Source organism: Theobroma cacao, chromosome 4 (genome assembly GCF_000208745.1).
Source record: "Theobroma cacao cultivar B97-61/B2 chromosome 4, Criollo_cocoa_genome_V2, whole genome shotgun sequence".
Taxonomy (NCBI): Eukaryota; Viridiplantae; Streptophyta; class Magnoliopsida; order Malvales; family Malvaceae; genus Theobroma; species Theobroma cacao.
The window spans coordinates 30,039,471-30,064,934 of record NC_030853.1 but is presented as its reverse complement, the minus strand read 5'-3'; the positions used below and the strand labels follow the sequence as shown (position 1 = coordinate 30,064,934).

At 36.3% G+C, this 25,464-nt stretch overlaps 5 protein-coding genes and 1 long non-coding RNA gene across 6 annotated transcripts; 2 read left to right on the top strand and 4 right to left on the bottom strand.

The window, feature by feature from the left end:
* On the bottom strand, positions 435 to 4,776 carry LOC18603409 (probable 1-deoxy-D-xylulose-5-phosphate synthase, chloroplastic). The gene is made up of 10 exons (XM_018120108.1): positions 4,269 to 4,776; positions 3,795 to 3,929; positions 3,514 to 3,678; positions 3,244 to 3,394; positions 2,513 to 2,784; positions 2,150 to 2,423; positions 1,723 to 2,030; positions 1,316 to 1,597; positions 921 to 1,205; positions 435 to 809 (listed from the first exon to the last, which is right to left on the bottom strand). The coding sequence occupies exons 1-10, from the start codon at positions 4,404 to 4,406 to the stop codon at positions 651 to 653; spliced, it is 2,169 nt and encodes a 722-aa protein (XP_017975597.1). The 5' UTR covers positions 4,407 to 4,776; the 3' UTR covers positions 435 to 650.
* On the bottom strand, positions 7,517 to 9,131 carry LOC18603407 (50S ribosomal protein L33). Its single transcript, XM_007035368.2, has 2 exons — positions 9,122 to 9,131; positions 7,517 to 7,819 (listed from the first exon to the last, which is right to left on the bottom strand). Exon 2 carries the CDS (start codon positions 7,815 to 7,817, stop codon positions 7,641 to 7,643), a length of 177 nt encoding a protein of 58 aa, XP_007035430.1. The 5' UTR covers positions 7,818 to 7,819; positions 9,122 to 9,131; the 3' UTR covers positions 7,517 to 7,640.
* Positions 9,123 to 11,507, top strand: LOC18603406 (NADH dehydrogenase [ubiquinone] 1 alpha subcomplex subunit 8-B). The gene is made up of 3 exons (XM_007035366.2): positions 9,123 to 9,413; positions 9,534 to 9,754; positions 11,147 to 11,507. Exons 2-3 carry the CDS (start codon positions 9,567 to 9,569, stop codon positions 11,277 to 11,279), a joined length of 321 nt encoding a protein of 106 aa, XP_007035428.1. The 5' UTR covers positions 9,123 to 9,413; positions 9,534 to 9,566; the 3' UTR covers positions 11,280 to 11,507.
* LOC18603405 (serine/arginine-rich SC35-like splicing factor SCL28) lies at positions 12,050 to 15,842 on the bottom strand. Its single transcript, XM_007035365.2, has 7 exons — positions 15,450 to 15,842; positions 15,159 to 15,236; positions 14,763 to 14,927; positions 14,590 to 14,648; positions 14,422 to 14,461; positions 12,424 to 12,771; positions 12,050 to 12,322 (listed from the first exon to the last, which is right to left on the bottom strand). Exons 1-7 carry the CDS (start codon positions 15,623 to 15,625, stop codon positions 12,313 to 12,315), a joined length of 876 nt encoding a protein of 291 aa, XP_007035427.2. The 5' UTR covers positions 15,626 to 15,842; the 3' UTR covers positions 12,050 to 12,312.
* LOC18603404 (squamosa promoter-binding-like protein 7) lies at positions 17,934 to 23,736 on the top strand. Its single transcript, XM_007035363.2, has 10 exons — positions 17,934 to 18,663; positions 19,128 to 19,300; positions 19,411 to 19,628; positions 19,733 to 19,807; positions 19,914 to 20,021; positions 20,611 to 20,728; positions 21,059 to 21,194; positions 21,400 to 21,559; positions 21,863 to 22,429; positions 23,133 to 23,736. Exons 1-10 carry the CDS (start codon positions 18,107 to 18,109, stop codon positions 23,442 to 23,444), a joined length of 2,424 nt encoding a protein of 807 aa, XP_007035425.2. The 5' UTR covers positions 17,934 to 18,106; the 3' UTR covers positions 23,445 to 23,736.
* On the bottom strand, positions 23,893 to 24,732 carry LOC108661790. The gene is made up of 2 exons (XR_001927622.1): positions 24,696 to 24,732; positions 23,893 to 24,594 (listed from the first exon to the last, which is right to left on the bottom strand). It is a non-coding gene; the product is annotated as an uncharacterized LOC108661790 (long non-coding RNA).

The window sequence follows — 25,464 nt, the reverse complement described above, 5'->3', positions numbered from 1 at the left end:
TATCCATTGGTTGTTGGAGTTCATTAAAATTTGTAATGGAAGTGAGGTCAAACATGCCCCAAACCTTTTTATCCATTAATAAAGAGATTGGTGCGTTGGAAGCTCTACCTTCCACTTGCAAGCTGCCACCCCACACCTATTGATTTAAAAAAGGGCAGCTATCTAGGTCTTTACCTGTTGAAAATTCAATGCCACTAACAAGCTTTTGAAGACAACTACAACTTGGCCAAGTGTCATGCATGCATAGATTTAACTCTTAATGTTTTCATACATGTATCACTGTTGATGACGTTGCCATCCACTAAACCTGAATGATCTAACAACATGTTTGACGGTGGAAGATTTTCATAAAACGCAGGATGGCTCCCTTTGATTTAATACCAACAAATTGCTGACAACATGATGGGCTAGAAGATAGGACAGTAGCCAATTACTTAGCCATAAATGTACTATTATGCCAAAGGTGGCAAGACTTCCAAGATTTGTAAATTCAGATATTACTTCATAAGTTTAAATCAAATTGTTCTGTTACATATTACATTATATGGCAAAGTAGTACAATTCCTAGGATGTGATTCTTCTTTTTACATCAATGTAACAGGAAAAACAAAATTTTGTACATTATGGGAAATTCAAGCTGATGGGGTTCTTCAGTTTCTTGAGGACATAATCTCAAGAGCCTCTCTTTTTTGTCCGAGTACATTGAATACTGTCGCAGCAATGTGTGATGGTGTAAGACCAGCTTCGGCCAACTGGTCAGCTGGTGATCCATGGTCTATATACCGATCAGGAAGAACAAGTGGCCTCCACTGCAAATTAAATGGGAAGTTTCAATGCAAAGAAAAAGGATTCTATGGCTAAACCACTTCCAATTACTACAGCTATGGACGAAGTTCAAGTACATGATTTTAGATTGGTACCTTTACTGTGCCATCAAGAAGACCGTCAAGGGCAAGGAACTGTGCGACATGAGAACCAAAGCCCCCGATTGATCCTTCTTCCACTGTAATGAGAACCTCATGTGATTTTGCCAGCTTGCGGATGAGAGTGTGATCCAATGGTTTACAAAATCGGGCGTCTGCAACTGTCAACCGTAAGCCATGTGATGCCAATAAAGAGGCAGCACCTAAACAGCTCTGAACTGCTGATCCATAGCCTAATAGTGCCACTCTTTCCCCTTCAATCAGTACCCTGCCTTTTCCAATCTGTAGGAATATTAAAAGCATTTTGAAATTAAGTAGTTAGTATGATTCCTTAAGTGTTTTCTTCTTCTTTTTCACAATAGGAACATGTAGAAGCTTGGGTCGAAAGTCACCTCAAGTGGAACTCCTTTGTTTCTAGGTGGCAGCTGAACTCCCAACCCATTTCCTCTTGGGTAACGGAAACAGCTGGGACGGTCATCTATGGCAGCAGCCGTGGCTACCATGTGAAAAAGCTCAGCTTCATCAGAGGGAGCCATGACCACCATGTTGGGGAGGCATGCCATAAAAGTGACATCAAAAGCCCCGCAATGCGTGGGACCATCTGCACCAACAAGGCCAGCTCTGTCCATTGCAAATCTTACAGGCAGCTTCTGCAGATCAACATCATGTACAACCTGTTGCAGCAAATAGAGCACATTCTTAATGAATTTGATGCAGAATTTTGAATTAGTACACAGAATATTAATCTTTTACAATTTGTAAAAGATAGGAAATAATGTAGAAAGCTTTAGTAGCTTGCCTGGTCATAAGCCCTTTGCATAAATGATGAGTAGATTGCACAAAATGGTTTGAGGCCTTCACAGGCCAGACCTGCGGCAAAAGTGACAGCATGTTGTTCTGCTATCCCAACATCAAAACATCTCTCTGGGAAACGGCGAAGGAAGAGATTTAATCCTGTTCCACCTCCCATTGCAGCATGGATGGCAACAATATTTTTGTCAGCCTCTGCTTCTGCAATCAAAGCCTCTGCAAAATATGTAGTGTATGACTGGGTAGCAGAACTGCCTTTGAATTGCTTTCCAGTTGCCAGATCAAACTTTACAACTCCTGAGAAAAGAAAGCCAAGTACAATTTATTCTTTTTTATTCTTTAAAGTAATGTCATAAATCAAGTTGGTTAAAGTAAATCATATGAAGTGATATCTCTTCTAAAAAGGCTTTTTATACCATGGTACTTGTCAGCAGCTCTCTCTGCATATGGATAACCTCGGCCTTTCTCAGTGACAACATGGATCAAAACCGGACCTGTGGTTTTAGTACTCTTAACCTCTTTGAGAATAGAAACTAAATCATCTATATTGTGACCATCAACAGGTCCAATATAATATAGTCCAAGCTCTTCAAAAAGTGTTGACCCGGAACCACTGATCATTCCACGAGCATACTCATCAACCTTTGCAGCCAGTTCATGCATAGGCCCACCAATTTGCTTGGTAACTCCCTGCAACAAGTCCACATTTAGTTCCAGTTACTTTTAGTTTCCAGGCAAAATATTTTTATTTATTCAACTTCTACACTTTTCTACTTTACCTTGGCAACCTCTCTTAGTTCTCGAAGAGGCCTGTTTGATTGCAGCCTACTAAGAGCACTGCTCAAAGCTCCCACAGGTGGTATAGGTCCATCTAGCGTAGCAGTTGGCAGAGAAACTTGTTTATTGTCATTAAGAATAACAATCATATCAGAATCCAGGTATCCCGCATTGTTCATGGCTTCATAAGCTTGCCCTGCAGTCATGGCACCATCACCTATAACAGCAACTACATTATTCCTTTCTCCCTTTAGATCCCTGCCCACAGCCATTCCTGTCCACCCAAAACATCAGCACGATTATATCTCCGAAGACCAAGTGAACAAGGCTTTACATAATGGAATAAAAAATAGGACTTCACCATATTGACTTCAAAAGTAATGACAGGGGAGAAAAAGCAAAAGTTCTTGTCCTGTAAGGTTATAACACAGCAAAAATTGCATGCTAGCAGAAGAATAAGGCATCTATATCTAACCACTTCTTAGAAAAACATCCCAGAATAAAAAAGATAAACAAAAATATATATGCACAGCACTTTAGTTATGAAGAAATTATTCAAAAGATTTACATGCAACACAAGGAAAACCTTGGGACAGATTTTAGAAAGAATTGGTGTATATACTTTCCACATGTGTTATCTTTGACTAGGAAAAATTTGAGTCCAATATCGGTTATGTGTTACAACTTATTAACCTTACTCTGCAAAATGAATGGAAAAGGACGAGGTTAATACCCAAGCCTGCAGAGATTGTGGTTGAACTGTGACCGGTGCCAAAGCAATCATATTCACTCTCTGATCGTTTTGTGAATCCTGCCAATCCATTAGTTTGCCTGATAGTATACATCTTATCTCTTCTCCCAGTCAAGATTTTGTGAGGGTAAGACTGCAAATCAAATGAACTCTCATCAGAAGGATTTTTCTTTTTTCTGTTAATTAGAGTAGTATTAAGTCTTTCACAGTAAGCTATAAGAAAGGAGACACTAAGAAAAATGATAATTGAACCTGATGACCAACGTCCCATAATATTTTGTCTTTAGGGGCATTGAAGACATAATGAAGAGCCACAGTGAGTTCAACCACACCAAGGCTTGAGCCTAAGTGACCCCCAGTTTTTGAAACATTGAAAATTACGTCAGACCGCAATTCATCTGCTAGTTGTTTTAGTTCCTGTGTTGAGGATTATTCAAACATGCAGTTTAGGAGAGTTCCCCATATTCCCATATGAAGAAAGAGATTAAGGTGTCATAATTCAAACATAGTTTGACATGTTTTGGCTGTTTTACCTTGACAGAAAGATTTTTCATGTGTATTGGATAGTTTATAGTGTCCAAGAGAGGTGTTGGTGGTCTCTGGGAGTGATATTCTGCTCTCTCTGATAGTGATGCACAAACCCCACCTGGCCTTTTCCTGACCTGCACCTAATCAAAACAAAAACACCAATTTCTTTCAACAAAAGTTTCGTATACTTCTAACTGAAAACCCAAAAATTCACTGAATTCCAAATCAAAGAGGGAAAACCCAAACCAAGGAATGGATAACAGAAAATTTAAAAAGAGAATATATTGGCGGGCTCTCCCTTTCTGATAACTAAACTAAACCCGGTAAACAAGACTCAAAAACCTTTTAAATAAAGTAAACAGCTTCGAATTTAGTAAAAACAAAGAACCAAGTTTTAAAAAAATTTGACAAAAATGAACAAAACCCAGTTTTTCTCTTCACATAAAAGACAAGTGAACTTCCATTTTGACATTACAAACCTGATTGAGCTTATGTAATGGCTGGAAAAGCAGATCTGTCCCACCAAGCAAATGGGAAGCAAAAGAAGTAGACTTTTGAGGATCTGAAGCTGCTGCCCGGTTGATATGAGCGGGAAATGAAAATGCACAGAGAGCCATGGCCAAGAATATACAGAGAGAAATGGAACTATTAACAGGCCTCTTAAAAAAAGCTGTCACTAGAGCTCAAAATGAGAACAACCCAGAAAAAGTCTCCGCCGTTTAGAGTGCAAGAGTGAAAGAAATCCACTCAACGAAGAAGATTTATAAAGTATTTGGTCATGGCTATGGCCTGTCTTTTCACTGTGTTTATTGCTGATGCTAGTGGAGGAGTAACTTTGAATTTGGACTAAGCCTAATTTCTTAAAAATTAACAAACATAAATAAGAAAAAAATAAAAGAGAAATCAGTCTTCCGAACACGCCTGTGGACTAAAAGTGACGGTTAAAAGACTAGAAAATAAACCAAGAAAGACACGGAGCTTTTTAGTCTTTGGCTTTCAATTCATTACAGGGGTTTTATTATTACAGGGACAGCAAGGCTAGGCTGCAATGCTTCAGGATTGAGGTGGCAGGTCGTTCTCTCATTGGGCCACGTCAATGGAAATCAGGAGTGGATAGATTGGGAGATAGATTGTGCAATGCCCGCCTACTTTTTCCATTGTATCTATTCCTCGATGGAGAGATGGGTTTGTCCTTTACCACCTACAATCTGGTCTCCTAGGCTTTGGATACTTCTGTCGTCTCATTGGTTGATGTGAAAGGCGTATTTCACCTCTTTTATTCTTCATTTTTGTGAATCCTACCATCATTTTCAAGTAAACTATGGCGTGTACACATTACTAAGTTTCAGATTAATTGTTTCAAACTGTACTTTCCATGCATATCTCACGTGGGTTACAAAATAGTTTAGGTAGCCATTAAGGGTCCTGGGCCTGCCCTGTTCATAACCCAAGAGAGAGTTAAATGAAATAATGGAAAATTTAGCCATGTTTAGTGATGATATCATCATTAATCATCTTATAATAACAATCATGGTGATGCTGCAATGCAAGCAGCCAAAGACAGATTGCCAAACCAGGAAACCACTAGTTATGTGGGTATCAAGCTTGCCTTTGATTCTTCTCGGCCAAAGTACGATAAAATTGGCTTACACTTCTATAATTTGAACTTTTTTCACCTAACGTTTTGTATATTTTTTTCAATTAGTTTTTTATAGATAAATTTTATTTTCGAAAAGGTTGCAACTTCTATTTTATAAATAATCAACAAGATATTTTCTATTCAAAAGTTAGTCAATTTTTTTATATTTGATGAATATTTTGATAATTTTATTAAAAAAATTAACATTGTAAATGAAAAAATTTAAAATTACAAGAAATGTATGTAAAGTTTTTTTTTATTAAAAAATTTAACGAATTGAATTTTATAATTTTTTTTAAATGACACCTTAAATTTTATCATTTTAATTACGTTGAAATGACTCATCGGTGCCACCTAAAGGTAGATAGCCAAAATTAACGCACCATTAATATCATGCTATTCTTCTTTTGATTGGTTAAAAATAATTTTAATCAAGATAAGGATACATGCACAATCTCATTCTAATACATATTCATGCCACGTCAAGATAACTAGTCAAAATTAAAATATCATTAATGTTCTGTTATTCCTTTGATTGGTGAAAAACATAATTTTAATCAAGATAAGGATATATGTCCAATCTCACTCTAATAAACAGTATAAAGGATGTAGGATTCATAATTCGTTTTTAAGGTTATGACGTCCTCTTTGATATGAAAAAGGAGAGGATGTCATGATCTTATCGAAGAGTTATAAATCTCACATCTATATATTAAAATGAGATATAACATTTAAAAGTTCACACTATTTTTAATTTGGGGTTTTTGTTAAATAAATCGTGGTTAAAATAGACAATATCTTACAAGTTGGTGTAAATTATGAAAGTAAAGGGAAAAATGAGAAAAAGAAAGCAGACTTAAAGCCTAGCTATCCTTCAATTTTCTATTATGAAAACCAACAATTGGCTCAAAAATTGGCCTATGCTCCTCTGCTATTATTGAAAAGAATAAATGAAACAAGTTCTGACCATGGAAAGCACTATCTTTCTCTGAATATCAAGATTAACTTCTTAATTCTTTCATTGACTTCCAGAGGTTATTTGACAGTTCCAAGTCTTAATGCAAATTTCCAGTCAGATCATTGACAAACATTATCCTTTGCCAAACCATGGGCTGCTCCAGGGATTGATTGCTTTTGGCCACCTTGACTTGACATTCATATTCAAGTCCATTTTCTTTGTACCAAACATGTTTCTGGCAAAACATTGGAAAGGCAAATGAAGATGCCACTTGCTGAAATGGAGAAAAACACAGCAGAAAGGCAGAGAGAACATTGCAATATGGGCAACCCCATTAACTCGAGGATAAGAACCCACTGTCTTTTTCAATCAGTTCTCGAATTCTAGAGCCAATGGCAGTGATCCATTAAGATGGTGCAAGGTGCAAAGTTTTTTCAAGGAAATGGGACACACTGACGGCAAAAGCCATCTTTGGTAGGCCAGATACCATAGAATATGAAATCTGCAAAAATTGCCAATCCATTATAATTATCATTCATAGACAGATAAAGAGAAGGAGCTCTGATAAATAGACCAAGGCTTTTCCTTGTTTCAATTTGCTTGACAGCTCGATTCTTTCCCTTGTGGCTTGTGCCATTATCAATGGCCAAAGGAACACAACATTTTTTTATCTCACACCTCAATTACATTTTCAGAACCCACGCCAACCCCACCATGCATATCACGGAGGACGGAGACCAAGTTTAATTTAGGGAGAAACACGTGCCAACTACCATCACAAACATGTACATGAAATGAGAAGACAGTGCCCAATTTGAAGAGTTCCATCACTGGAAAACATGAAGCATGTGATCTATGCCATAATGTGTGAAGTTTGTGAAATATATTTTTTTTTCTAGGATTAAATGCTTGTCATTGACAAGTTCATAAAGTCATTGGTAGTTTTATTGCCAGTCATCTACATAAATAATGCAGCATGTAACACATGATAATGATCCTCAATAATTCAAACTTTGGGCCATATCCTGGAGGATTAAACCAACAGGCCATATGGCAATGAAAAAATCATGCTCGACTTGAGAGAGGGAGGGAGGGAGACAAAAAGGGAGCATAATTGATGGAGAAACAAATACAAATAAAGACAGACGCACTTTATTCAAGCTGACATAATTTGATATTGTCGACAAGAAACAGCACTTGTACATTGATTTAAAATTTGATGGAAAACAGAGCAGCTGATACATAATAGGTTCCTTATTTCATTTTTTGTTCTGTGAAAAGAACATGGCGATTTACCCGAGGATCATACTTGCGAAACTCAAGTTTCTCTGCCACTTTCTTAGCACTTTTCCTCTTCACATAGAAGAACCCAGTCCCAGCAGCCGAGACAAGCCGGATAAACATAAAAGTCTTTTTCTTCTTGTCACCCATTCCTGAACGTACAAGGGAAAACACAATCAAATCAGCATAAACAGAAAGTTTTTATTAAGAAAACAATGTCTTTACAAATTAGCAGTAAGAAACATTTTTGATCCTACCATTCTGTATATGTATGAATAAAAGTGTATTTATTATATAAACTTAATTGACCTACAGTTTTAGATCCACACATGCATATAAATTTGGGCTTCACAGCAAGTAAGCAACCGTCTGGGTCCAAATACATACAATAAACATCAAATATGTCGACAAATAACACATAAAGCACTCCACCATCCACATCCCTACAGCACTCAAAAAGAACAGAAAGTTTGCACTCAATCGAGCGGGGTGGCCCCTCCAGTCCAACAATTCCAGTCAATTTGAGCCAGGAACAAATATTTAGCTGAGTTCAGCTCGACTTGAATGACTAATTGATTATATAAACAAATCTTTTTAGTTTTTATTGAAGTATAAGTTAAAAAGTTTGCAGAAAGCAGGAGGGAGGGTGTTAAGTGTTCAAGGAAACAATAACTTTCTGCCCCTTAATTTGTGGCTATAAGTATATAAAAATGAAGAAAATTTCTAATGTTGCAAATTGCAAATACGAATAAATCATAGTAACTAGCTTATTAATATAGGAATTAACAAAATAGCAAGAGCTAAATTTCACAGTGCGCACCCAAGCATTTGGCTCATTGGTTTGTGCATGATCCCTGCCTAAAGAGTAAGGTTCGAATCCCCTCTCCCCCAATTGTAAAAAAAAAAAAATTTCACAGCATTTCCACCCCGTCAACTCATTTCCTTCTCTAAAGCTACCAAAAAAAAAAAATCCTAAGACAAACACTAGTAAAAACTAATCACCCAATTGCTAATCAATCACCATTTCTGTAGGTTTAAGAGCATACATCTAAGCTAAAAAGCCAGAGACATTGCTGAATAGCCAAACCCCACTCTGCCCAACAATTTAAGTCTATCAGATGCCAAGCATTTCATCCACTTCAGAAGAAAAATGGGTTCTAGCCACAATTCAGAACACAAAGCTAAAACATATAGTACTACAAAGAACCATCACTCCTAATGAAAAAAGAAAACCCATCTTTTGCAACAATGCAATGAAAATGAAAAGGCAACTATTTGGTTCAAATCAATACTTGAAAATTCCACGCTAATATCAGATCAAATATCTCTGTAAATTCCAGCAAGCTCAACACTTTCTCTACCACAGACATCATAAGGAACAGAAAGATGAAGCAAAGAAGAGATATCAAGGAAGTAGCTTTAGCACTAGATCAAGTAACAAAATTTGAACTTACTGTTAAATTGTCTCGGAAATCACTGTTTTGAGATTGGCTGAAGAGAAAGAAGGGCAAAGAAATTGAACAAAGCCGAGGGTTTTGGGGGCCAAGTGAGCGAGAAATACAAAATCCCAGAAGCTATATACAATGACATAAATACCCTTCAATCTAAAATGAATTACCAATTGGTTCCACCGTTAGCATCGGTTAGCATTTCCTCAGTGTCTTCACTGCCCTAGAACTTTAGACCCCCATTTCTCTCCCTCAGTCTGCTCTCTCAGTTTAAGCAAATACTCAATTAATTGATAAGGTAAACGATTAATTCCCAATAAATTTTCTTTCTTTTTTCTTTAATTGTAGAAAACTTGGAACTTTTTGAGAAAAAGTTGGGATCTTTCTTTATTCTTCGTTTTTCTTGGGATTGGTGCAGAAAGAAGTGATCTTTGTCAGGGGTGGGGTGGAAATGGCGAGCGTGGTAGATGCGGTGGGAGAACCGATCCCGACGTCGTCGGTGCTGATGTCAGCAGCTAAGCACATAGAAATTACATGTATGTCGGAGAACGTGGAATTCCTCAAGTGTAAGAAGAAAGATCCAAATCCTGAGAAATGTCTCGATAAAGGCCGCCAAGCTACTCGCTGTGCCCTTGGCGTGTAAGCATTGATTTTCGGTCTTCGATTTCTCAAAATTATTTGTTTTTTTTTTCCTTTTTTTGCTAAATTTTTTCATATAAGATAATGTTGGAATTGAAAAAGAAATTGCAATGGTCTGATTGAAGCCAAGATTAACTAGGACTATTGGATTTTAATCCTTTTAATGGAAATGTAGCATGTGAGAACTTTTGGAATTGGGTTTTCAAAGGTTTTATACTGTGAAAGTGAAGCTAAAAAGAACATGGGATTGGCCTCATCACTGCGAAAGGGGGGGGGAGGGGGGAGGGAGGTGGGGGAATGAGCCTTTAGCATTGGTTTCGAATTGTTAATTGAAGCTAAGTTTAAGTTTTGTTAGGAGTAGAAGTGCTTTCTTATGATTAGGCGAAGTAGATTCTGATTAAGCCTCAAACTGATGATTTTTCTTCCTCTTGGTATGTTAGTTTGGTTTTGTGGTTAATTTGAAGAAGTTTTACATCGGTGTAACATAGACGAATCAAGTCGTAATTAGGTGGCCTTCTCTTTGTGTTGAATGTAACCATAGGGCTTCCGACTTTCTCTATTTACAGAGTAGGTGTTTGCCATGTTCACCTACTTTGTATCCGATTACATGGGAAGAAGCATTTTGTAGCTTAAAATGCCCTAAATACTGACTATCTTGTGGTTCTTAGTTGCGAGTTACCAGAAAGCTACGGTTTCCATTTTGATATAGAATCTTTATGAAGTTCCAAGGCAACAATAATTAGATCATGGCAGCATTACATGATGTAGAGTTCTAAAATGCTAGGTCACTATTTCTTTAGTCTTTTAGAGTGCATATCTGAAACAAATTAGAACTCAAGTGATTCAAAATATCCTCTTTAAGTTATGGTACCTTTCAATCTTTTATCTTTGTAAAGTCTGCTCTAGTGCTTTTTGTAGCAATAGTGATATTGAATCCCTTGAAGGTAAAATGTGGGAACTCGATATTTCACTCTTTTCTTTCTCTATCTGCCACTTTAATTTCGTTCCAACCAAATAAGGTAGTAGTTTAACCTCATTCCAATTGCTTAGTTTCTTGGAATGGCCTTCTTTTATATATTAAAGCACACATCCTCTTTGCTTCTCTTTACTGATCAGTAGGAACATGGTACCTTCCTATTCCTGGGTTAGATTGAACAGTCGGTTTTTCTTGCCTGTGAATCATCTGGACTACTAAGTTAGCTTGTATATTGATGCTCTATGTAGACAACTTAAGTTCATAACAACCGTTTATCGAAATCTAAATGATTATATATGCATGAATGTAGCACAATTTCCGGGGAACTGAGCATTACCCTAATACACGTTACAATGAGTATTACCTCATTGCTTTAATAGATTGTTTTCCTAATCATGGAATGTTTGACTTTGCAGGCTAAAAGATCTTTATCAGAGATGCAAAGACCCAATGGAAACTTACGTCGGATGCATGTATTACCACACGAATGAGTTCGATTTATGTCGCAAAGAGCAGCAAGCATTTGAGAAAGCATGCCCTTTGAAGTGATTGGCAAACAAACACCTGTAGTTCCATGGTTGAAATAAGTTAGGCCAGTTTGCAATGAGCAAAAACTGTTGTTGCGTACACTTATATCCAGCTTTCCATGCGATACGCATTGTCTCCCTTTTGTATGGTTGAAGATTGTTCTTGGGAAAATTTTTTTTCATTTTCAAGCGAAAATGACTCCACTGCCATTTTTGAACATAATCAATGATGAGTGATTCATTCATGATCTTTTCTTTTGTTATCGGCTGCTAAAAGCCTGTAGGTTTTTGGGAACCGAACCACATAAATCCGGTGCTCTGCAGTATTATAATTCTTAGTACTGAACGTAACCCAGAATCAGCCTTGTGTCAACTTCTTGAACATAACAGAGCTCGTTTTGTTTAACTGGTAATGGGACTTTTATGAACTTATTTGGAGAGAGAGAGCTTAGCATCATGATGACTTGAAAACCCGCCAGGAATAACATTGTATTTGAATAAAATCAGAACTGCATCTTCCCACATCAACAATGAGCATAGACACGAGAAAAGGTTTACTTGGCAACTTCCAATATTTCAAGAGACCTATCATACACAATATTCTCAACTGCATTAAGTAAATTCGAATGTCCTTTTGGTGGATTCTGCAAGACATTAATGGGTTAACACCAAAAACGGTGTCAAATAATCATTGGTCGGCAGCAACCACATTTCACTCACACCTCAAACCGCAAAAGCAGGGAAAGAGCATAGAATAAGCTCCATCAGAAATCACAACTCCAATTTGACACATATACTAAAGATCAATCCGTTAAAGATGGAAGGTAGATTGCAACATCAGTCAGACATTGTATCTCAAAATCCTTGAAAACAAGATGCAGCCATATCTCTTAAGAATACTTAAAACTGCTAGAGTTTGAAAACGTCCTTAATCTACCCTACTAACTCATAACATTGCTTTCACCTAAAATAAACACCAAAGTAACACATATTACAGTTTCCAGCAGCAACCACATGCACATCACCACAAGAAGGCACCATAATTGGAAAAGCCACTAGCGAGGACTGCAGAGAAGAAAGCACCACAATTTATAACTTCAGCTCTTGTGCAGGACTCCAACTGCAAGTATCAATAAAAATTTGTCAGAAAGTTGGAGAGCACCTACCTGAAGGATCGTGAACGAGACCTTGAAGGACTGAGACTGTCACGCCTTGGACTCCTTGACTGGCCATGCGCATAGCGTCTCTCATCATGGGAACTCCGACCATTCTCCCTAGGACTTGGGGACCTTGGCTTGGTTCTGTATTCCCTATCACCATGTGGAGAACGTGCAGAAAGAGACCGTGAAACAGATCTAGATCGCCTGGGAGAGCAATAATCATCTTTTGCCCCATGATCCCTTGAAATAGATCTAGATCGACTGGTAGAGCGATAGTCATCTCTCATGCCCCGATCCTGTGAAATTGACCTAGATCGCCTGAGGGAGCGGTAATCATCTCTCACTCCCCGATCCCTGTCCCCAGTTTCAAGTGAAAACAGAATGCATAAGAAACTATTACTCCATACAAATAACACATATATTGACTATAAGGGCAACAAAATCTATTCAGTGCATATAACAACAGTACATAGAATGTATAGAAAGGAGTATTTTTCATTAAGGGCAACAAAATCTATTCAGTGCATATAACAATATTACATAGAATGTATAGAAAGGAGTATTTTTACTCTTCACAAGGCAAACCTCTTCCAATATAAAATAGATGATACGCATGAAGATGACAACAATTTTCTACAAGCATCCTCGCACAAATCAACGGATTTAAATATTGACCTTTACCTGCACCTTTCCAGTGTTTCTGAACAAATATATAACACTTGGATCCAAAAACTGAGTTAGGCTCTATAACGTTGTACCGGTTGATCAGCATCTGACAACTTCATAGCTCTCTTTGCCCCAACTTTCTAAAACCTCAAATTATCTTTTTCTTGGACAATGCCAACAAATCTCTACCAGTAAATACTTTGATTGGCTTCCTTTGTTTGAGGATGATTCTTTGACCAAATATAAGCTCTAAATTCTTTCTTAACTGGATAGTATATGAAAAGAAGATATCAAACTTAACAAATTTTCTCATGAAAAAAACTAATTAGCAACTCATATGCAAACGAAAAAGATAAGGTACTCCTGTGATTTTAATCATCTCACAAACATTTTAGCTGGTCAGTTCATTCAATGGCAGCAAGCCTCACAAACCCAAAGTCAAAGAACAAGACCCCGTTCAATTTGTAGGCAATAGCTGGTGAAGGTGGAATTATGGAAAATACTTATGGAGAAGCTTTGATAGAAAATCAAGTTGTCCATCACTTTATGATCTCTTTATCTTTATTAATCCAGAAGACTTTAAAATCTCCCTTTTCACTTTACTATCTGCATAAACAAGGCCACCACAGTATATATTATTTTAATCTACTGGAGGACTTAGCATTATGTCTAAGCGACAACAATCATTGAATATTAAAACTTAAACAAACACAAAGGAAAAACAAACGGAAACTATAACTTAAGTTTGGCAGCTTCCAAAAATTTAGCTCTCACCATTGTAATGCATAGCTTCATTATCACCATTAACAAATTCAATTGAAAGAGATGAGAAGGTAAACAAATTTTTCTATTTCACTGGTGATATAACATCATCATAATGCTAGCATTAAGTGAATAAGAGTAAGAAATTAAAAAAAAGATAAAGAAATTATCCATAGCTACAACTTTTATTCATCTTCCTAACTATGCCACATGGGGAAACCCACAGAAAGTAGTAACTTTTGGACACTTGCATGAAATGAGGCAAGACAATATTTGTTATCAGACTTGATTACCATCATGTCAACATTAATAAACAACTTATGAGTTAGAGTACTGCCAAAATTATATGGCCAGACACATCATAACATTCCAATTGCTCTCAGCTTCATGGGTTATAATTTCCATATATTCCTCTATAATCAAAAGAAAGGATAATAGAATCCATAGTCAATAATCTTTACCACACTATAAATGTTGAACAGTGGAGTTATAGAATAACTCAATGCCAACAAGAAGAGCCACTACTTATACATTAAAAAGGAAGCATAAAATGCCTCAAACAAATAAAATTCAAACCTTGAATCACGCCTAGCAGGTGAAGGCGAGCGAGAGTAAGCTGTGAACAAAAACAACAATAATTAAGCTTGTATTAAAACAGAGAATTATCTTCACAACCATATCCTATTAATGAGGTCTATTAAAAAAAAGATAAGAGAAACGCATAAGTAAAAAATTTAAACTGACAGCGATATCTGCGTCTTGGGGACCTTGGTGGTGTTCTCCTGCTTCCTCCATGTCGACCACTTCAAATGAAATGAAAGAGTAAACAATGCTTGATCACGTCAGCATTTTATTTTAACACTCAGGTGGCAGAAAATAACCATGAGATTACATAAGAGAGAAACTAGTTGTGGCACCTTGTGCGGGTACTCAAGCGCATTTCTTGAGGAGTTTTTCTATTCTCCTCAGCAAAAACAATCCTTATCTCACGTCCACCAATAACTTGATGATTCATTCGTTGTTTTGCTTCAGCTGCATCTTCACCATATCGAAACTTCACAAAACCAAAGCCCCTTGGCTCCCTACAATTTCAAATCATAACAAACCACAATAGAAGTTGGACACCTTTATTGTTACGAAAAACAAAATATCAGCAGGCCAACAAACGGGTAGAAAAACAATTTCTCTAAGAATATTATTATGTTCTTATTTTCAGTTCAAAGCAATACAAGTATCAACATACAAATCAAAATCTAAAATATCCAGAGAAAAAAAACAAATGAATAAGAATATAAAACCGAGCAATAGCATACCCGGTGTAATAATTTTTCGGCAGATACACGTCCTTCACTGGACCGTACCGCTCAAACGGAACCCTAAGATCTTCTGGCCTGCAGAGCACAATGAAATCAAACTTTTAAGTCTCTCTTTCCAAGAAGAGAAACTTCCTATGACACAAATTTTAATAAAAAATTCTTCAAAAATTTAACTAAATTCAAATTTCCTATCCTCTATTCAATCGAATAAAAAAAACTAAACAAAATTACAGTTAAAGACTTAAAATCAGTGTTTATGAATAAATGGAGAGAGAGAGAGTTAAAAACCTAGCGTCGAGAGGGAGATTGCGAATGAGCAAGCCGGAGGGAGCAGGGGATCGGCGGTCTCGGTGAGAGCGGTGACGGTCGCGAGGGTCATCCTCGTACTTCTTCCTGCCACGTGTCGGAGTCCTGCTACGGCGACGTGGACTGTAGCTTCTACTTCGGCTCCGATACCTCCCCATCCCCTAAAGCAAAACACAAAACCCTAGAGCAGAAAGGAGAGAGATTGAGGGGTTTCTTTTCTTTTGGGGGGGGAAGGGGTATTTAGAAAGTTTTGGAGGGAGAACAGAAAAGCAACGAGGGGATAGAAGAGAGCGAAAGCAAAGGTAAAATTTTACCTTTAGTGAGAGTGAGAGACTGAGAGTGAAGGGTTAAAAACATAAGGAAAGCAACTGCTCTTTTCCAATCTCTTAAACATTAGTCAAAGTCAATGACTCGGACGATATTTTAAAGCCCATTGGGCTTAATCTCATTTCGTTGACATGTCTGAGAATAAAAAAGTGGACGAAACTTGTACGGCCTCATCGCACCTTGTTTGGGCTTCGAGCCGTAGTGCATGATGGACTTGACACACAGATTTGAGCTCATCTCGATTATCATTAAATCAAATATTCAAGATATTTCCAATAATATCTTAGGCCTCTGGAATTTGTATATTTAACTTGAAAGTTTCAATTAAATTATATTATTATTATATGATTCAGGATTTACTAAGTCTCTATATTTATACTGGTAAAAAAAATAAAAATTTAAAGCCTTATTCAAATTTTTGTTCTTCATATAAAAGTTCAATTTGAAAAAAAAAGAAAACAAATTTTACTGCACCTTGATTAGATTAAACTAATTTCAAACTCAAATTGAACTTTGTGTGTTTACTTATATATTTATATTGAAAATTTATTTATTTACTTTTAACCAACTAAAATAATGTGATCATCAAAACTTCAATAGTAAATATGACATTTATCTCAATTATATAATACAATCTTTTACATATATATATATATTCATTTATTTATTTTAAGATCTAACATTTATCAATATCTTATTTCAGGACTCAACTTATTACTATTTTTAATCCAATTGTGATGTACCCTTTTGAATTTTATCCATTTAAGAAAATATTTATATACTAATGTTGCATTTATTTACTTTTTAAATTAATAATTTTTTTAAAAATTTTAATTTTAATTTAACGAAAATAATAAATTGAATTGCTGAAATGAAAATTCGACACAATTAGCTTGTCATGATTGGGTTGTGCTTATGAATTGAAAGGTAAGTTCAGCCTTATCTTTGGTAGTTGCTTTCTTTCTTTAAAGCTTATGCAAACAGTTTGGTCAATAATCCTTACTTCAAAAGCAATCCTCAACCTTTTCATGCAAAATCCTGTTCCAACTAAAGACAGATTTCAGTATTTCAAACTTAACATGAATTATTATAATAATTGGAAATTGCTGAATGAAAATATTTTATTTTATGGTAATGATAATGGCAAGCATGGTCAATTGATGAGTGACAATTAATATTCTTATATATTTTTAATCGCCATCATTAAGTTATTGTCAAGGCATCTAATGAATATCATGAATTTTTTTTTTTGCTTTTCTAATTTAATTTTAAAATTTCAATCATTGTAAAAATCATTACCATTAAACAAAATTATATGTTACGAGTTATTTTCTATAAACCAAACTAATTCATTTTTTTTTATCTACAACAATAATATGTTCGAAATTCAATTTTATCTTAATTTAAAATATTATTGATCTTGAATATTTCGTCGAATCATTGAGTTGCGTTTACCAATAGAGTAATGTGATAAACATCAACCCTAATTCAAGGAACGAAACAAGATTGGGGTTGTTTGTTTGAGAGTTGATATTGGAATCGATTTTGACAATAGTAATTATTCAAAATCAATGTAACTTAACTTAGGAATCTAGACTCTAACAAAAAAAAATAAAAAATCAACATTAAATCTTACACAAATTCATCGTCTTTAAAAAATGCTACATGCATATTTAATAAAAAGATCATATGTTTTTAAAATTAACGAATCTCTTAAAACACTTGTTAAGATTAATTAAATTAATATTTTTAAATTTAAGAACAATTAATATATTAATTATAAATATGTTATTATTTGGCATAACAATATGCTTTTTTTTTTAATGAAAGGCAATAATAATAATAATAAACTTTATAAGAAAAAATCCTTTGGACAGCTTTGAGGCCAAAGCAGCACCATCTAAATGTATGACTTTTGGCTTCTGACAAGCATCTTCCCCAATAATATCCGACTTTATTGGAGCAAACATGTCATCACATATCCTCTTCATTTCTTTCGACAACGATCCTCTACCTTCCAACTCCCACGCGCTTCCCTTCCACGCATTCTCACAACCCAGCGCGTGCCTCTCCTGCGCGTTGCACCGTAATATACCATGTCGGCACATTAACCACAATTGCGGAATTGCCTAATTTATTAATAATAAAAAAAAGAATACAGTAAAAAAAAAAAAAGAAGGGAACGAGTTCGACTCGAGACGCCACCTAATCTTAAACTGACCCGACCTCCTCCTCGATTTCTTCCCTTTTCCGTCAACTAATTCAACCACCACTAACCAAATCATCTGGACTTTTTAGGGTTTTTATTTGTAATGGAACGAGCTCCATCTTCTCCTACAACGCAGACGCCACGCGGAGCTCGTCGGTCTAAGGATCCAGAAATGGACGTTCATGTTGGGGTGAACGAAGCTGACCCGACCTCCTCCGTTTGGGACTGGGGCGATCTCCTTGACTTCACCGTAGACGATCACTTCTCCATCTCCTTTGACGACGAGAACTTATCTCTTTATCCTTTAGAAGCTCCAGCTCCGGATTCGGATCCAGTTCCCGGGCCGGATCGTGTCAGGAAGCGGGACCCTAGGTTGACTTGTTCAAATTTTCTAGCTGGTCGCATTCCGTGCGCGTGCCCCGAGATCGACGAGCAAATCGAGAAGCTTGAAGAGGAAGAGGCGGGGGCGCCGGGGAAGAAGCGAGCCCGAACAGGTAGGATCGGGTCAGGGACGTGTCGGTGCCAAGTTCCGGGTTGCGAAGCGGATATTAGCGAGCTTAAAGGTTACCATAGGAGGCATAGGGTTTGTCTCCGATGCGCGAACTCGAGCACCGTTTTGATCGATGGAGAAACCAAGAGATATTGCCAACAGTGTGGCAAGTAAGCTCTATTGTACTCTCTTTTCTTACTTTTGCTAATTTTTTGCCTCTGCCATTCACGTTTTAGGTTAAACTTAAGTCAATCTGCTTATAATTTATGCTTTATTGTTGATTTTTAAGGATTTAATGAAGTATAATTGAATGCATAATTTATTTGTATCTTTAGGTTAGAAGTGAAATTTTAGAATTACATTTTAATTTTCGCAAAAAAGTAAATAGCAAAAATAACAACAGAAGGGAGCCTTGAAGTTGTAATTCAATTTTCCCTCTTTGCAAATTCAGCGGAATGTACAATTGAATACATACTTTGTGTTTTTGGTTAATGGAAGTCTATAGAAGTGATAATTTTGAATTCTAGACCATGAATGAAGTTGTTATTTATGGTTAGATGTAAAAGCTGGATTGTTTTGGTTATTGTTATTTCTTGTATTGAACTGTTTATTTTGTCTATCAATTACTTGTCAGGTTTCACCTGCTGTCGGATTTTGATGAAGGTAAAAGGAGTTGCCGAAGGAAACTAGAGCGTCACAACAATAGACGACGTAGGAAGCCTGTTGGTTCTAAGACTGTGGCCAACGATGAATCCCAAGGGGCTGTGCAGAGTGAAGATGTTGCTTGTGACGGTGAAGCAGGAAAAGGTTATATAAATTTAGTTTAATGAAGCTAGTTGTGGATGGAATCATCCTTCCTTGTAGGAGCTGCAAGTTTTCCTTCCATGTTGGATAATGTGTTCTTATGTATTATACAGATGGTTCAAGCTTGAGTGGCCAGATAGCTGAAGAAGAAGCAGCCTTCGAGTCTGAAGACGGGCGTGGTTCCACTCATTGCTCAGCTCCCATGTTACAGAGTGTTAATAATGATAGTGTTGTAACTCTTATTGACACTGAAATGGATGGAAGGAAAGATGACTCCAAGTTCTCACTTTCTACTTCTTCCTGTGACAATAAGACTGCTTACTCATCTATGGTGGGTTCTTTGATTTGTTTATGCTATCTGCATTTTATCTCAGTTTTTGTTCATAAGAGGAAGCTTGCCAGTGATATATTTATTGATTGTGTGTTTCATTATAGTGCCCTACAGGCAGGATCTCATTCAAGCTTTATGATTGGAATCCGGCAGAATTCCCTCGAAGACTTCGGCACCAAGTATTTAAAGAATTACTCTTACAGTTTAGTATTTAAATAAGTAGAGCCATTTTTTGTGGTTAGAGATCTGAGGAATTGATTGACATGTGGCTAACTGAATCTACAGATTTTTCAATGGTTGGCCAATATGCCTGTTGAGTTGGAAGGCTACATCCGCCCTGGTTGCATAATCTTAACTGTGTTTATTTCAATGCCGAAGAATATGTGGAACAAGGTAACAGTTCAATCAGATGGTTTTGATCTCTTTTTAAGCTATATTTGATCATGTTTTGACCATACAGACTTGCCTACATACTTCACACACATCAATATCCGAGTTTAAAGCCAATAACATGTTGTCCTCTTTCTTTTTCTCTCAGCCAGAAATGTAAGGAGAAAAAGCTTTTGCTGATATTCCCTTAACTACATAGTTTTGGAAGTCTTGAGTTGTTAATCTGGTATTTGTAACTTGCTTGTGTTTATCAGCAACAAATGATCATTTGGTATATGCCTATATGGTATATTCATCAAATAACTTAGAATGTACATAAGAATGCAATTTGTTCTAGTGTGGAAATTTTGTTGGTTATTGTGGATGTGCATTAGGAAAATTCCCTAGATATCTCTATAGACAATTTGGAAATATGCTATGTTCTTGAGTGTTTTATGCTCTTATTTGTACTTAATTAATGTCGATAGTCAATATGAATGTAGGCCAACCTTGTGATTAGTTTTTCTGTCAATTGCTCTTGCATTTCTGTCCTCTTTCATGTTTTTGGCAGATTTGACAGGAACTAACCTCATTTTTTTCTTCTACCAAACAGTTATCTGAAAATCCCATGACCTACATGCATGACTTTGTCTTTACGCCTGGAAGGATGCTATATGGGAGAGGCTTCATGACTATTTATCTGAATGACATGATTTTCCGTACCAGGAAAGGTGAGAATAACATGTAAATTTCACTAACACATTATTTTCATTTTCATTTTACATTTCGATGTCTGCATTTGAAAAGCTTTGAAGCGATGGTATATTGACATTTCTGGAAGATAATTTCCAGTGAATAATTTTTTTCCTTATGTGCGGTCATGTGCCAGCCTTAGCAGCATGCATATAGGAGTTAAGATTTTGTATCATGGATTAGGCTCTTGATTTCATATTTATTCTAAATTGCTTCGTTTCCTTGTTTTTAAATTCTTCAGTCTTCTAGGTGGCTGCATTTGATCCATTTAGACCTCTTAGTGTGATTAATGTATCTTGCTTGTGTAGATGGAACTTCTATGGTGAAAATTGATATGGAGATGCAAGCCCCAAGACTTCATTATGTTTATCCCGCATGTTTTGAGGCTGGCAAGCCAATGGAGTTTGTTGCTTGTGGAAGTAATTTGCTGCAGCCCAAATTTCGGTATGGGTATTATCTTTATAAATTATTATGTGTAAAATTTCTCTTTCCTCTTGATTTTTATCGCATTTATTACTTTTTTTTCTTTCTGTAAAAATCTTTAGTTGACAATTATAGGAACTGTATTTCTTTTCAAATCTCCTTTATGTTGTGTCAGAATAGTGAATTATTATGATATAAAGCTTAAGAAAGATGATAATTATTCCAGGTTTCTAGTATCTTTTGCTGGAAGGTATCTGGCGTATGATTATTGCGTTGCATCCCCACATGTTCAGAGTAAAGGGGATTCTCCTAGTTGTGATCATCGATTATACAAAATACACGTCCCTCTAACTGAACCTGATCTCTTTGGTCCTGCATTCATTGAGGTGGGTATTGTGAAAGTTCTGTCTGAATATTTGGATAATTGTCTCATCTCAAAGTGAATGTTTGACAATTCTATTTCAATCTATGCTTTATCTTGTTAAATGGATAGAGGCAATGTTATTCACATCCAATACTTCTTAGCTATTGCTGGCATGCGATAAGATTATTACAATTATATCAAATCATTTACTTTATCCCCTAAGTTTAGGTGCGATAAATTTATATCGATCTGGATGAGGTTTTGACTTAATATGTTTGAGTTCTCTTATTGGGGCATTTTTTTCATTTATGGATGTCTTTTGTAGGTTGAGAATCAGTCTGGATTATCAAATTTTATTCCTGTCCTAATTGGAGACAAGGAAGTTTGTTCTGAGATGAAGTCAATACAGAAGAGGTTTGATGCATCTCTTTTTCCGGGAGGATCAAAAATGTCTGCAACTGGGTCATTGTTGGAGGCATGCGAAGCTTCAAGTTTGCGACAAAGAACTTATTCTGAACTTGTTTTAGATATAGCATGGTTATTGAGGGAGCCTAAACTGGAAAATTTTCAAGAGATGATGGCCTCTTCTCAAATTCAAAGATTCAATTGTTTATTGAGTTTTCTCATACACAACGAATCAACAGTCATTTTGAAGAAAGTATTACAAAATCTGAAGATTCTGGTGGAGAAGACTGGGTTTAATGGAGCTAATGATTCTGACATAAGATTATTCGAGAAACATATGGATTATGCTAGAGACATCCTTAGTATCAAACTTCAGAAAGGTGAAAGTCTAGTGCTGCATTCAGAGTACATCGAGCGAGAAAGAAATTGGTGTTTGCAGAGCAGCTTTAAAGATGATGAGCTATCAGTTGTTCCAAATGCTTTTCAGGTGAGAACTGAATTTTATTAAATAAGCCAATTTTTATTTTCTTGTTTTGTATGTTCTAAATAAGGCACAATGGTTTTGTATGATCCATGTAGTATGCACCATGTCTGTGGAGCAGTGTTTGCCTGTTGATATTTTCTTCCTTTTGGTCAATCCTCTTTAATTTTGTCTCTCCTTAAACCTCATTCTCTTTTTTCTCTTTTCCAAGCTTGTCTCCCTAAAACTATTCTTTTTCATTCTGTGAGCTATACACACTTGTCCAAAATCCACTTTGTTCTTTGATGGTTGGCTGTGGCACTCTTTGCACTCCTCCCTCTCTTTTCGTCTTCATCCAAGTTTACGATCTTTTTCTTTCTTCTGGCCATGAAAGAAATGTAGTAGTGTTTTGTGTAGAGCATATTTTATGTTTCCCTATCTTGAGAAATTTCTGCCATAGCATCTGCTACGTATAAATATTTGAGACGTGTTAAAACTTCTCTAGTGTGCTACAAATTTGGTGTTATGCTTTATTGAATTTTGAGCATTATGGTGTCTTAATGCATAAAAAGCGTTTTACTTTGTGTCAACCAGGGAATAAATATATTTCATTACAAAACATATCATCAAGGAGAATATAAGAGGGATTTCGAAACCTCTTGAGGTCATTTTATTTATCTTTTTACATATTATACTTAATTCCATGCTTATAATGTTGTTTTATTTGCAGGACTTGGAGGAAAGAACAAATGGTAAATTACGAGCAATGACGGCATCAACTAGTTTCACTAGAAGTGAGACTGTTCCGCTTTTAAATAGAGAAATAATCATGAATGTGAACCTTAACAAGGAGTGCCCAAGAAAATCATGTAGTCCCATTTTCACCGCCACAACATTGAGATCTCGTCCTGCTGTATTAATACTTGCTACTGCTGCTATATGCTTAGGGATGTGTGCAGTCCTTTTCCACCCTAACAAAGTTGGTGAGTTTGCAGTAACAATACGGAGGTGTTTGTTCGACAGGGTTGTAGATGTTGAATAAGGTCTTCAAACCAAATAATTGCCATGGATCTCCTCATATGTAAATATATAATGTATGTTAGGTTTGATGAAATCAGGCTGTCGGAAGCTTCAGCATGTGAATGTACTCCCCGGTTTTGAATTTGATTTCTTCGATTTATTTGACCTCTGTTTCCTCGATCCAAGTGCATCTGACAAAATGGGCAATCTAGAATTTGTAGAAGTATGAATGGCAATATTGCAGGATGTTGAATGTAAGACTGAGGGACCTCAGTTATTGTAAATCTTAAATCTACAATTGTTAAGCAGTTTTAGTGTGTTCGTAGTTCCCTGTATTATTTTGTTCTATTCCATAGGTTGGCTCTCAAAGCATTATCCATGTACTGAAAACTTTTCTTTCGGCAAGTTATTTTCCGGTTACGAAACCAAGTCTAAATCAATATTCAGCTTCTCAAACTCGCCAACAACAGTGACTACAAACCTGGTCTTGTTATTTGGTTAAAAGCAGGAAAGAAAAACAAACACAACAGAACAGAACGGTATTGCGACAAACTGGTCTTGCAGAGGCGTCGATAGGATGTGAAGGCAAAGAAGACGACAATGAAAGATGAAAGCCAATAATATTAACTGAAAGATCGTAAGAGCATCAACTGCGATACAAGTAGGAATGTTACAAGTTTCCTACAAGCAGCAGCCAATTACGATCCATGGACCATGGCCATCACACCAGTTCAAACCAAACAGTCCGACCCCAAAACTTGAACGCTATCTGGCATTCAATTCTGTATTGGGCAGCTCAGTTAGCTCCATCCCTCTCCTTGTGAAAAGTAGCCATATCTCCAGACCTTGGCATTTCTACATATAAAACAGGCTTTGGATGAGAACAATTCAATTTAGTGGAGCTTTCCCCGGGGAAACTCTTGAACTGCCGCAGAAATGGGGTTGGGATTTCCCAAACCTTCTCTTAACATCGGTTTTCTCTTTACTCAAACTTTGAATGGAAAGAGAGCTTGGATTGAGCTTCAATTTATTGTACTAGTTTTTACTTGTTATCCCCGGCAATAATGCACTGCCAAGGTTTCACTGAACCTTTCTTAACGTTTACTTCCATGGATTGGAGTGGTTGTTCACCCGTCACCATGCATGAAGCTTCCTAATAAGATCAGCGAAATCTGAATAAACAAACAAATATTACATATTAAATCATACAGATGAGCCACGAGGAAAATTGGCAAAATAAACAAGATTGGTCGAAATTTGGCACCAATCTTACCCCAAGTTGAGGAAATAGAAGCTATGGTTTGCGTAGGCTCTGACTCAGATTGACAAAGGCATGTCGGGGAAAACAATTGCTTTTAAGTCACATACAGCTAGCTTCCTAACTTTCTTTTTTAATGTACGTTACTTCCTGTTTGTCGATTGAAATCTTGTCCTTTTGTTCGAAATGGGACTTCCCCAAACAAAAATTTAATCTAAGTCCCTTGATTCTTGATTTAATCATGTGGCAACAAAACTTTAGGTTTTGCTGCCTTAATGATTATTTGTGGGCTGTCTAGGTAGCTGTCTATCAATAAAGAAAACAAGGGTAATTATTAATAATTGTGATTAAATAAGTTAAAAAAGGGGTTAAAGTTATACTTATAATAATAACCCTAATCTTGTGCCATCATAATCAATAGGGTGTCAATGGACGTACATTAGAGAGTGACAGCACAAGTTGCAACAATTATGAATACATGACAAATTTTGAGATACAACAAAAAGTTTTTTGTCACTTGTAGTTTCAGCTTAAGGCTGGTTAATGTCATTAAGCCTATCTCATGTACTATGTTGTTTCTATTTTTCTTTCTTTCTTGAACACCCAACCACATTAATTAGATACATCAGATAGGTTACCGTCACATAATCACATATACCAAACTCTCATCATTGTACTAACATTTTCATGATGTGATACATAACCTTCAAGACTTTTTTTTTTTTAATTTTTTTATAAAAGCACTTAAACATTAATTACCATAAAAAAATCTTTGGATAAACTG

Bases quoted from the DNA above. Each gene is read 5' to 3' on its own strand.
- LOC18603409 (XM_018120108.1), bottom strand. From the start codon at position 4,406: ATGGCTCTCTGTGCATTTTCATTTCCCGCTCATATCAACCGGGCAGCA. The intron at 3,930-4,268 runs GTTTGTAATGTC...TGTTTTGATTAG, and splicing joins CATTACATAAGCTCAATCAG to GTGCAGGTCAGGAAAAGGCC. The intron at 810-920 runs GTACCAATCTAA...TTTAATTTGCAG, and splicing joins TTCTTGATGGCACAGTAAAG to TGGAGGCCACTTGTTCTTCC.
- LOC18603407 (XM_007035368.2), bottom strand. From the start codon at position 7,817: ATGGGTGACAAGAAGAAAAAGACTTTTATGTTTATCCGGCTTGTCTCG.
- LOC18603406 (XM_007035366.2), top strand. From the start codon at position 9,567: ATGGCGAGCGTGGTAGATGCGGTGGGAGAACCGATCCCGACGTCGTCG. The intron at 9,755-11,146 runs GTAAGCATTGAT...TTGACTTTGCAG, and splicing joins ACTCGCTGTGCCCTTGGCGT to GCTAAAAGATCTTTATCAGA.
- LOC18603405 (XM_007035365.2), bottom strand. From the start codon at position 15,625: ATGGGGAGGTATCGGAGCCGAAGTAGAAGCTACAGTCCACGTCGCCGT. The intron at 14,649-14,762 runs GTGCCACAACTA...TTTCATTTGAAG, and splicing joins CGCTTGAGTACCCGCACAAG to TGGTCGACATGGAGGAAGCA. The intron at 12,772-14,421 runs GTTTGAATTTTA...AACTGGGGACAG, and splicing joins CCTGCTAGGCGTGATTCAAG to GGATCGGGGAGTGAGAGATG.
- LOC18603404 (XM_007035363.2), top strand. From the start codon at position 18,107: ATGGAACGAGCTCCATCTTCTCCTACAACGCAGACGCCACGCGGAGCT. The intron at 20,729-21,058 runs GTGAGAATAACA...TTGCTTGTGTAG, and splicing joins GATTTTCCGTACCAGGAAAG to ATGGAACTTCTATGGTGAAA. The intron at 22,430-23,132 runs GTGAGAACTGAA...TTTTATTTGCAG, and splicing joins TTGTTCCAAATGCTTTTCAG to GACTTGGAGGAAAGAACAAA.